The sequence below is a fragment of the Lycorma delicatula genome, chromosome 9, assembly GCF_047948215.1.
Source record: "Lycorma delicatula isolate Av1 chromosome 9, ASM4794821v1, whole genome shotgun sequence".
Classification (NCBI taxonomy): Eukaryota; Metazoa; Arthropoda; class Insecta; order Hemiptera; family Fulgoridae; genus Lycorma; species Lycorma delicatula.
Window position 1 is genome coordinate 86,083,232 of NC_134463.1, and position 13,412 is coordinate 86,096,643.

Below are 13,412 nucleotides of genomic sequence, written 5' to 3' on the forward strand. Positions count from 1 at the left end.
ATCTGTAATAAAATATCTCAAGTTTTAATTCTTTGATGGTTCAAATTTGCACCTAGATGACATTTAAGGGTTAATAAGATTAAAAATAAAAATTAAATTATAAATCTTGCAGAAAATTATTACATTTTGACGGTAATCTGAAAAATTATTAATTATTATCGTTATTATAATTGTAATCGTAATTCTGAATTTATTAAATAAAAATTCATAATTAATTAAAATTAAACTTTTAGCGGGAAGAGTGCGTTCAATTTGGCTTAGATTACAAGCAGAATTCGAAGATGAACTTCAACTATGTGAGAACACGTAGAAAGAAAGCGAGCGGGTGCATTTCCCCAGATTGTTACTTGTAGCTAGTCAGTCTCAACTGGAGAGGTTCCAGCAGACCACCCGCCTCATCGTGTCGTTATTGAAAATGAAAAAGAAGATTAACTGTTGTAAAAATAAATGTTTTCTTGTTTTAAATAAATTATAAAAACTGCGCCACGCTTTTATTTAACTAAATATTTTCATTACTTTTAATTTTAAAATTTAATAATTATTACATTTATTTATTTTTTATTTATTGGTTATGTATTAGATATTTATATAATTTATTTTTTGCTTTTCAGTGCATTTTTATATTTGTTAATATATTATATTTTTTTTGTTTAAAATTCTCAATTTGATTTAATTTTTATTTTTACTTTTTAGAGGGGTTTTCTAATTTGTTTCCTTTTTTTATTAATGTTAATATTAATATTAGTTAAATAAAAGCTTTTTTTAAAAATAATTTTTTATATGTAATCAAATACATTTTTGTAATTTTTTTTGTTTTTTTGGGATTTTTTTTTATTCCCGATTACAATACTTCCGTACAAGGAAGTAAAAATTAAAAAAAAAAAAACAAGTTCCAGAACTGTAAAACACAAAACATTGGCACCATATTTTTTATTTCCGCTAGGATTATCATAATTAATTTGAGTGTTTCTGTCCTTCGTAGCATTATTACTAACATTCGTAGTTGATGCGTTTCTGAGTATTTCCAATTTCAAAACTATTTTTAGCACTGAATCTACTCAAGTTGAGATCGTTGAATAAATAGGTATGTTGAGCTCCTCCCACTTCCCTTCTCTATAGTCCTGGCCCCTTCTGCTTTGTACTTCCGCTTTAACGGTTATACAATTTCTTGAAATCAATTTCTATATTTTAACACTCATTATTATATATGCATATTTTAAATAAATAAACACTTAATCTGATGTCATAATGTTTAGACTCTAAGATTGTTCAAATAAAGAAGCAGAAAGATTAGTTTCAAGAAATTGTATAACCGTTAAAGCGGGAGGACAAAGCAGAAAAGGCCATGACAGTAGTGTTGGGGAGAGAAAGAGCTTAAAATTTCTATCAATTCAGCGATTACAACTCAGGCAGCTGAAGAAGAAAGAACCCACTACTACGCATTGTGTTAAGACCCTGTATATTTAAATGAGGTTATTTAATTGAGTTATTTAACTTTTAAATGAAGGTTTGCATCTCTGCCGAATTCTTACTTTTTTGTTACTCTATTAAATGAATTTTTCTAATCCTCACTTGTTAGTCTAGTTGCTTCATCCAGACTCAACTTGTGTTTGTTATGAATGTATAAGCAATTAATAATAATGTTAAATATATAATTTATAAGTTGAAGATTATAATAAATAGAATTTATGTTATAAATGAAGTCAAAACTTTTATTTATCTGCACGAACCAGCGAACAACAAATATTTAGAATAATTTAAATCCAACCGGGGTATTAACAAAAAGGCGTAAAAAATTACTCGACTTTTTCATTAAAAATTTTAAATTATTCTAAATATTTGTTGTTCACTGGTTCATAGAAATAAATAAAAGTCCTGACTTCATTTATAATATAAACTGTCTTTATTACATTAAATCCGGCCGAGGCGCAATGATGAAGCCAGCGCGAGTGAAGAAAAGCTTCCTAACTGTGTTTCACCAAGCAACCACCTCCTTTCCTAACTTTTACAATTAGGTCCCTGCCAGCACATGCGACTCCCCCGGCGAGGGGAATGTGTTGCATCTTCCAACAACTAGGGCCCTCAAATGGCGCATTCCTGCTAGGCCGGAAGGCATTAGCACCAAAGCGGGCGAACTGAATGAAATCACACCGGGAGAAAGAAGCACATACGCGGCTTATCTCTCTAGGTCACCCTGGTAAATCTTTTCAATCTGGTCTAACGGATCAGAACGCAATACTCAACTCCGACCATAAATAAATAAGTAAACAAATTAAATATAATCGTCAAATAACTAAATACTCACCCGATAAAAAGAAAAGACACAGCAGCAAGGAACTTTTATCCAGGCTCTGCGAATAGTAAGGAGATACATAAATCTCCCGTTATCCTTGCGTTCAGTTTCAGAAATATCCAAAAAGTAGTTTTAACAGTGAAGGTACTCTGAAACGCGTCACTTACAAATATTGGCGTGACAATACTAGGAAAGAAAGAAAATAACATTCAAATCAACAAAATATTGGTGTCTGAAAACACAATGTATTAGGTTTGACGTAAAACCTAAATATTTTACGAAATAAAATTTATAGAAAAATTAAATTCAGAAAAAAATTAAGTAAATAATGTTAACTGATCGTGAATAAATGTTTAAGAAATTTGACTTTTATTAAAAACAAAACAAACGAGAACATGGCAAAAAAAATACTGTATTATAATTTTAAACCACACAAGAATCACTTAAATATGTTTTGTTTTTTAATTTTCATAAAATTATTTATTTTCTACTAACTTAATTACATCAATTTTCTGTGAATTACATCTCTAAAAAGTTTATTAAAAAGGGCACTCGTCGGTTATCTGGACGTCACGCAATTTGTCGTGTATTGCGGTTTTATTTGCATTATTATTAATTTTTCTTTAAAACATTATCTTATATAATTATTATTTCATTAGAAATAAATGTTTTCGGTTTTATTTTATATTTTCCACATTATTGCGATAATAAAAGATTTTTTTAGGTTAAGGTTATTTAAAGCTTTTCTTTCTTTTTCCTGTATAGCCTCCGGTAACTACCGTTTAGATAATTCTTCAGAAAATGAATGAGGATGATATGTATGAGTGTAAATGAAGTGTTATTCTTGTACATTCTCAGTTCGACCATTCCTTAGATGTGTGGTTAATTGAAACCCAACCACCAAAGAACACCGGTATCTACGATCTAGTATTCAAATCCGTGTAAAAATATTTGGCTTTCCTAGGACTTGAACGCTGTAACTCTCGACTTCCAAATCAGCTGATTTGGGAAGACGCGTTAACCACTAGACCAACCCGGTGGGTTAAGGTTATTTAAAGCTGGGTTAGATATAATGATTTCACTCACTTTTACACGGATTTGAATACTAGATCGTGGATACCGGTGTTCTTTGATGGTTGGGTTTCAATTAACCACACATCTCAGGAATGGTCGGTCGACCTCAGACTGTACAAGACTATACTTCGCTTACACTCATACATACCCTTATTCATCCTCTGAAGTAATACCTGACGGTGCTTCCGGAAGTTAAACTGAAAAAGAAAAAAGGTTAATCTCGTCTAATTATTCTATTAAATGGCCGAAACTGACGAATGTTTTAATTTGAATGTTCAAAACTTACACATAATTATTGATAAACATGCGTGTTGTAATGGCAGTTTTTGACAAAAAAAAAAGAACGAAAAAAATATAAAAAAATAAGTGGCATTCAGATAACCGACAAATATCTTAAAAGTTTAATATTTTTGCTAGAAATTTAAAGAAGTACGTCGAATTGTACTTGTGACACCAATTTTTCACTAATAATCTTATCAAAAAATTACTAGAGATACAGTTCTGGTACCCGTTTCAATCATTTTTTCAAATCAAAAAATCAAATTAATTCCTTAATATAAGATTTTAAAATTTCAAGTATGAATTTCGTAGAAGCATAGATTAGGGCGAAATTCTTTTCCCAAGCTATAATTTGCAAACAAAGCGTTTCAAAACCAATGTTTATATGAACTTTTTTCTTTAATTTCACTCGTAAAAACAAATCCTGAAATTTTTTCTGTTTCTTCTTGACACACTCTGTATATAATAAAAATCAGAATTTATCTATCTGACTGTATCAAAGTAACATTAATTTTGAGGGGCGTATCCGTATTTAATACATATGTCAAGATGATCTGATCTTTGCAAAGATATATTACTTGATCAAACACGGTTTTTATTGTCATTTAACGCTTGAATGCCACTTTTATATACATATTTCTTTTTATAGAACAGCTGTGAAATCTCTTTGCACAATATTAACTATTGAAAACTTAACTATCTTCATAAACAATAAGTCGACATATTTATATGAATTTTTTTCTATTTTTATTTCCTTGTACGAAGTACTGTGATTGAGAAAAATTTAGGTTTGTAGATTTCAACGGAAATATCCATTTTGACTAGTTTCGGCATGACACCTGTACGTACGTATCTCGCATATCTCAAAAACGATTAGCCGTAGGATGTTGAAATTTTGTATTTAGGTGTGTTGTAATATCTAGTTATGCACCTAACCTTTTGATTGCAATCGACTGAACCAAAAGCGTCCAAAAAGCCCAAAATTAAAATAAAATTGGATTTTGAACTTTTTCTTAACTGCAGTAATAAAGCTCTCATTGAGAGCTTTTCTACGATATACTTATTTTCATTGCTTCCCCAGTTATAGCCCCAGTTAAAATCGGTTTGAATTAGACTTATCTCCTTTTTTTTAAATTTTTTTTTTTTTTTTTTTTTAATTTAAATATATTGATTTATTAATAATTATTAACCTCTGTCATTGTAAAAAATCTTTTACGATGAATAATAATACAATAATTAGAAAAAAATATGAGAAGTTAATAATGAAATAAAATTTATGTACTTTTCATTTAAAAAGAAATATGTGTATATAATTTAATAAGTGTACAAGGAAGTCATGTGGTGTCCACGTCAGATTTGTAATTTTTAAACATATCCTGAAACTCTATCCATTTCTTCGTGAAATATCTACATCTATACTATTATATAAAGAACAGGGTTTTTGGTTTTTTGGGATAAACAAAAAAAGAACTACTCAATCAATCGCAAACAAATTTTTACCCATGTTGCTTGGCATAACTGAGAAGGTTTTTAAATATATTTCATCTTGAAAAAATATACATTTAATTATATATACGAGTTTATATATAAATCTAGTAGTGATTTGCCAATTGAAGTACAAACTGTGAACTGTGAGTAACTCTACCACTGTGTGAATTGGGTTTGAACTGGACGATTCGAATCAATCGAATGAATAATATTATAAAAATAACAGAATTAAATTTACGTTAAATAAAATAATATTAAATAAATTTTTAAAAAAATCTGTTTAACAATAATTGGCTTCCTGTGGCAACCGCATGTGAAGGTAAGAGTGGTAGCGTATGCGAACACCTCGTTTGAGGCTAGATCGATCATTACCTTCAACTGGTAACAAACGGGGTGCCCCGGGGGGGGGGTCTATTCTGGAAGGTGCAATGGGGTGCTCTTATAATATCTCTTCAAACAATCATCTTATTTTCACAATTCAAATGGTGTATTTGTTAGTAGGTTGTTGAAGGCTAACTTTTGCATACATCAGGTACAATCTCTATCTAACACATCACGGTTATTCGGTTACACACACACACGCGCGCGCGCACGCGCACAACATTTTACACAATTTATAAAGTGTTTAAAAACCAACGCGATTAAAATCTGCGGGAAAGAAAGAGAAGACGTCATCCTCCGTTGTTTGTTTAAGAAAAATATTCATTTATATTTCTAAAACAGCATAATATGATCATGGTACAATCAATGCTAAATGGACAATCAATCAAAGTATAAACTATGTTTTCAATACAGCTAATATACTGTTACTGATCATCATATTTGCATTTAAGCCTGTCATGTTATTTGGACGTTATAGTAATATACTAAAATAAAAAAATAATAGTTATTAGTCTTCATAAACAAGTTATTGTTATACAAACAATTGTTAAAATTCTAAAAAAAAACTAATCATTCTAAATATACATCAAAAAGGAAAAAGATAAACAGGTAAAAATATCCATACTGATAAATACGACTTAAAATTATACTTTATATGTGAAGGAACGAAATTAATAATTTTTAACAATAACTTCATATCTTATTTTTTCTCAGTTAATATATATTGTTAGAAACGTCATTTTACTAACATAAATTGTACTAAATAATTTTTTCCACTGTATTTTAACTATTTTTATTAATTCTTTTTTTATTTTTAAATAGCGTGAACTATAAAATTGTTATTAGAACTCTATTATTAAGTTTTTATTATAATCTTTATATTAAAATGTTCACTGAAAAGGAAACAATTATAATATAAATGACAAAGAAAAAACTGGTAAATAAAAATAAAAATCCATGCATCTTAATGTTATTAAGAAAAAAACTCTTTTATGACGAAATAATCGATCAATTTTTACTTTAAGTAAAAAAAAAAAAATATACATATATATTCTACGAGTATATATATATACGAACGAGTATTACCATAAAAAATGACATACAGGTTCCCACCGAATATTAACATTCGTTTTTCCTGACCAACTTAGTAAAAATTTCCTGACTATCATGTATTTTATAATTTTGTAACCTCCACCATGCCCATAGCTGCCGAACTCACGCCTTTTTTTTGTTATTTATTAATACATTCACTTTTAAATTTTATTTTTCAATCAATTTTTTACAATATACATTTAAAATTATGCTATTCTTTTCGACAAATTGTTTTAGTAAATTACATTAAAGTAACAAAAAAAAATATTTAGTAAGATCGTGGTAACTTAAAGTAACACAGATAACAAAAAAACTAACTAAAGCAATTTTTACAAGTAATCTGCTCGTATCTAACATTGCTTAAAAGTTTTCACAAAAACTAGCCTGCACTATTTTGTAAAGCAAGCAAAAACAACATTTTATAACTTGGTTTGCATAAAACTGCTAAGAAACACAGATTTCAATTTAACAATATATGTATGATCATAACTTAAGGGAAAACTAAAATCACTGTGATTGTCAATCAGCTGCGGTATTAGGCGTTTAGACCATCTGTCCTTATTCGTGTCATCCCATTGCATCTGCCATTACCTCAGCAGCTGTTCCTCGGTCATCGATTTGGGGATTCCCTCTCGTCTCCGCACCAGTTGTCTAGCCCTTAATGTCCCTGAGAGTATCCCAGCTATAATCTCAACTACTATAATCTCAGTCGAGGATATAGCTGGGATACCCCCAGTGACATTAAGGGCTACACAACTGGTGCGGAGACGAGAGGGAATCCCCAAATCGATGACCGAGGAACAGCTGCTGAGGTAACGGCAGATGCAATGGGATGACACGAATAAGGGCAAATGGACTATACGCCTAATACTACAGCTCTCGGCATGGATTAGGAGGAAACTTGCTGAACCCACTCATTGGTTTACACGACTGTTGTCGGGACACGACGCGTTTTCCTCTTACCTGTTTAGGTTCAAAAGAAGGAGCATACCTGATTGTCATCGGATTAGAAGATACAGTTGAACATACCTTTTACAACTGTCATACGTGGGATCAGAAAAGGCATCTTTATGGGTTGGGATGGCTGACATCAGATAATACAGTTGAATATATGCTAGGAGGACGAGCTCAGCGGGAGGAGGCGTCAAAGTTAACCGCTGACATACTAAAGATCAAGAAATATGAATCTAGAAACTGGGGTGAAGATTAACAGATGATACTCGATAATATAATTTCTGTTTTCTTATCGAGTCTATCTTTTTCAGATTTGGAGTGTACATCTTATCTTCATTAAAATTTAGAAAGAGAGAATGTATAGATGAGCGGTAGTAATTCTACCAGGAGTGTCCGAAGAAGTGTTGAAACTGTTAATATTCCATATGGATATATTGCGACAGGACGTCGTACGTAATAAGTAGTCGACTGCGGTCCAGAAATTCGTTTTTATACTGCTCATCAATTTTTCTTTCTAAAAATTTCAGAGTACGAATAAAAATAATTATATGGTAATAACAATAAATTTGTAGGAAAAAATTATCCTTCGGACATTTTATCGAGATATAAACATTTTTGTATTTCCCTTACCCCTTGAATGATTTTTTTATGTCCTGTATGTATGCTACAAAATTTTACTTCAATCCCTCCTGTGATAAGGGTCCTGGATCTCGACGGGTCACTTTTAATGCGATACCAATACACTTAATTATATTCTATGATATTCGGGAAAGTAAAATGAAATACTGCTCTATTTTTATACTTATTTATTGCAACTTGTATTAAATCAACAATGAAACAAGGTTGAGTTTTACAATTAAGTTTGCAGCACAACAGTTAAGTTCTGCATAAATACCACGTTATATAAACAACTCGTTATTCTGTACATGTAATAATATATGTAGTTAAAGATAATTAAAATTACATAATAGTAAAATTAAAACAACTTTACTTCTAATTAAACGAGTTTGGAGTAACAGTAATATCTTACTTTACACCGATTAAAATATATTTAAATAAATATTATTAAAATTTATAAAATTGGAATAAGTGTCTTTATTTTTTAATTATATAGATTAAGTACAATTTTATTCGAACATTACAAGTAATTTTTTTCTAAATTATAGAACAGTAATTATTTGAGTAATACATCCTACAATTAGTTTGTTACCGCCGCTGATTAAAATTGCAAAATAAAATTTTACATAAGGGTCGTTGAAACATTACATAATTAAAAAATTTACTCCAGTGTTAAACTTTGCAAAAACCCTGCGGGCTATATTCTATAAGCGCAAATAAACATACCATTTCCAAAGATTTTACTTCCGTAAAATGACATAAGGTTTTGTGTTTACATTTAAATTAACTAAAGTTATAATAATTTAGAAAACATTTAAAATGTATAACTTCGAGGCGTGTTTTTAAAGTAATATCCATTTTTAAATAAAAACAAAATTGAAATATATAAACAAACGTTATTAATTATAAATAAAATTTACTTTGTTCATTAGCTTCTTCGTTCCCTCTTCCAGCGATTCTGCCGCTTACTATTTAAATCACGCAATAACACCATTTTTCAATTGGTTGTCATCGTTAAATCTTTGTTATGAAAGTCACTGTTTAAGGTGAACAAAAAGAAAGTAATCGCTGGAAGCTAAGTCACGGATACAGGTTGGATAATTAAAAATTTTCCAGCGAAATTTTACCGATCGCATCGCTATCTGATTTGCCGTGACCTATTTTTTTTTTTTTTCTTCAATTATTTTTCAGGTCAGAATTTATGTAAAACCACTAAATTTATCCCTTAATTTGGATCCCAAGAATTACAGTTTTTTTTCTTTTTCTGTTTAGCCTACGGAACCACTGTAAGATATTACTTCAGAGGACGAATGACGATGATATGTATGAATATAAATGATGTGTAGTCTTTTACAGTCTCAGGTCGACCGTTCCTGAGATACGTGGTTAATTGAAACCCAACAACCAAAGAACACCGGTATCCACGATTTACTATTCAAATCCGTATAAAAGTAGCTTTACTAAGATTTGAATCTAAAAACTCTCGACTTCGGTTCAAATCCTAGGAAAGGATTAGGATTTGGATTAGCAAAGGATTGTAAAGAATTACAGTCTGGCTTAATTTTACTGTAGGCGCAAAAATCAGGACGAAAACTTTCACCAGCCGATTCTCGGTAACTAAGCGTTTCCGAAATCTACGTTTATATGAACTTTATTTTTACCAGTAGAACTTATCGCGAACGTTTGTAACATACACAGTAGGTCTGAAAACTTCCCGAATTAAATGTCAGTAGCTGATACAAGCAGCTACAGAATCTGTAGCTGATTCCGCCGTCTCTCGAACAACCGAAGAACAATGTAGTATGATATCTGAGGAGTGCGTGTTAAAAATTTCATCACGTTTCGTCACTCCAGTTGCGAGTTATATTCGGCCGCGTACGTTGTGTTCATGTGACCTTGTGCGAACTCGCAACATGGAACAGAGAAGCGCGATAAAATTTTGTGTTCGACTTGTGTTCGAAATTTATTCTATGATGCAGCAAGTATTCGGTGATGAAGCCGCATTTCGTACTACAAGATAAACGTGGTGGAAGCGGTTTAAAGACAGTAGAGAGTCGTTGGATGACGACGAACGAAGCGGGAGGCCGTAAACAGCTGTTCACGACGAACACGATGCGAAAGTGCGCGCGCTCCTGCTCGAACAACTTCATCTTACTCTTCGGGCCTTAGCAGAAGAGCTAATAATCGGTAAAGACGCGATACGTACAATTCTAACAGAAAAAATGAACCGCCGAAAGGTGTGCTCTCGTTTCGTTCCACACTCCTTGGCCAAAGAGCAAAAACAGGTGCGTATTTCTTGCGCTCAAGACTTCGTTGAAACTGCCGATAGCGACCCGAATCTTTTACAAACGATTGTAACTGGGGATGAAAGCCGGTGCTTCCTGTATGATTCGCAAACGAAGCGTCAATCCGCCGCTTGGCTGCGTCCTGAAGCACAAAGACCGGCAGAAGTCAGGCAGCAAAAAATCAAGAGTTAAAACGATGTTGATTGCATTCTTCGACTCAAAGACTGATGCAAAATGGATCACTGAATCCATTTTGACTAGTTTCGGCGAGATGTACTTAATTATGAATCTCGCATAACTCAAAAACAATTAGCCTTAAGATGTTGAAATTTTGGATTTAGATCTAGTTGTAACATCTAGTTGCGCACCTCCTTTTTTGATTACAATCGACCGAACCAAAGGTGTCCAAAAAAGCCCAAAATCCAAAAAAATTAATTTTGGATTTTTTCTTAACTACATTGAGAACTCTCAACCCTCATTGAGAACTTTTCAACGATATATATTGTAAATGGTACTTATTTTCATTGGTTCCAGAGTTATAGCCAAATAGAATTATAATTAATGAAATAATTGGATTTTACAAGGGGAAGGCACATCGGTTCCAATCTAGGAGACTTCATCTCCTTTTTTTTTAATTTAGATATATTGATTTATTAATAATTAACCTCTGATTGTAAAAAAAATATTTTACAATAAATAATAATAATAATAAAACATATTACATGTTATTAATGAAATAAACTGTTATGTACTTTTAAAAATATGTGTATGTGTTTTAATAGGCGTACAAGGAAGTCATGTGGTGTCCATATCAGATTTTTTATTTAACTTTTACGCTTCATGGACCCAAAAAGTTTTTTTCTAATCTAAATTCAACTTGAACTGAAGTTAAATACAGATAATTACTATAAAGAAAATTATAATATTAAAACGGCAAGTCAATTAAAAAAAAAAAAAATAGGAAAGAATGTACCGACCGGTTCTGTATGGCTTAATTTCTCAAAATAAAAATCCTTAACAATCTCTTTCATTATACAAAAATTCACGTATATTAAGGCTTAATTAACAGCAATTATTATTATAATGGATTTGTGTCTATAATTATATCCAAAAGCTAAGTAGTTCTGAGAAAAAGAAAATTTTATCTTTTGAGGTCACTGACACTTATCTTGAATCGGTTATATATTTTTATAAATATTTTGTATTATATTATTATTACTTAATTTAATAAATATTGTTATATCGAATTTAATTTATTATATTACATTAATTAATTTTAAATGTCTATAACTGATATCTATATACTTCTAAATAAGAAGAGGTTTTCCTTCTAAATAAGAATGCATTTAAGTATTACGGTAAATTATGGATTAATTTATTTTTGTTTTGTTTTAGGATGTATGCCTCAACGATATGTCCTCGGACTAATGGGGTTTTTGGCAGTAGTGAATGCTTATACGATGCGAAATTGTCTTAGTTTGGCGATAACTGAAATGGTAATTTATCATAAACACCACGATGTTGCAATCGATCCCAATGCGTGTCCTGGTGAAATACAAATCAGAAATCACACGATAGATTATGTGAGTATAGTTAATTTATTTACAAACCCACTTTTTTTTACTTGCTTTTCTTTAACTCGCAATGTTTTATTTCATGTTTCTCCTCAAATCCTGCATCCGTAATTTAACATACTTCCTGACATTGCCTATTGATGAAATTTTGAACAATTACTAAGGTCGAGTGACAATACAATATTCCACTATTACTTTTGCAAACATCCCTCCCTATGGGAAAAAATTAAGGGTGCGGGAGTAAAAAATTTCAAAATCTGCAAAACGGCTATGCGGGGTTTTTGGGGATCACAGATGACAAGCCGACAGCCGTTTGAGATAAAAAAACTGACGAAAACTTTGTACGGGAGTTTTTGTGGTTTCGAATTTGACAATTTTTTGTCATTACTTTCGTCATATATATACACAGGGTCCGGCATATAAATCTGACGATTTTGTAGTAATTGTTATGTTGGCACCACTGTCAATGAGAAGGCGGGAGTGTTGTAGATCGACAGGTCTATTCATGCTATTTCAGTAGCCAGTATTTCGTGGTCGGGTGAACAACGAGCGTTTGTGATTGAAGCCTATTTTAAAAATGACTCGGTTATAGTAACACAGCGTTTATTCCGCATACATTTCAATTTAAATCGACACGCGTCTGTTCCTAGTAAAAAATACGATATTGTTGTGGGTGAGGAATTTCAGGAACACATAGTCTGTTTAATAATGAAACCAACAGGACGAAAACGGACTATGAGAACGCCTGAAAACATTAACGCTGTAAGGTTAGCTGTTACGCGGTTCCACGACGATCAGCAGCGAGACATGCTGCTGCGCTAGCCATTTCTGATCGAAGTGCACGACGAATTCTTCATACCGACCTTAAGTTGCCGACCTTCATGCCGACTTTTGCATTAAGTTGCTGCGCTAACAACTTAGCGCAGCAACTTAATGCAAATGATTGGGCGTCTCGCAAAGCAGCTGCGAGGTCATCCTCGAAAATGTCCACCAGGATGCCGTTATTCTTTTAAGTGACGAGGCGTATTTTCATCTGTCAGGATTTGTGAATAAATAAAATTACCGTTATTGAGCCTCGCATAATCAACGGCAAATTCTTGAAAAATCACTTCACAGTCGATATGTTACAGTGCGGTGTGCGGTTTCAAAGTTCGGCATAATCGGCCCGTATTTTTTTGAGGAGTTAAATCGCAGAGTAACAGTAACATCTCATCGACACGTAAACATGTTGAATGGATTTCTGCGACCGAAACTGAATGACTTTCAAGGACGTGAAATTTGGTTTCAACAGGACGGTGCCACCGCCCATACGGGGAGAATCGCAATGGATGTTCTGCGAGAAACCTTTCCTGGATCTTTGATTTCCCGAATTGG

At 32.0% G+C, this 13,412-nt stretch overlaps 2 protein-coding genes across 4 annotated transcripts in view; one reads left to right on the forward strand and one right to left on the reverse strand.

Annotated features, from left to right (window-relative positions):
- The window catches only part of Atg12 (Autophagy-related 12), a 257,464-nt gene that overhangs the window by 190,832 nt on the left and 53,220 nt on the right, over positions 1 to 13,412 (reverse strand). The window lies entirely within an intron of this gene.
- LOC142329747 (putative inorganic phosphate cotransporter) overlaps positions 1 to 13,412 on the forward strand; it is a 133,923-nt gene that overhangs the window by 76,412 nt on the left and 44,099 nt on the right. The window contains exon 2 of the mRNA XM_075374494.1: positions 11,860 to 12,047. Coding sequence (XP_075230609.1) covers positions 11,860 to 12,047 — 188 coding nt within the window. The remainder of the gene's footprint in view (positions 1 to 11,859; positions 12,048 to 13,412) is intronic.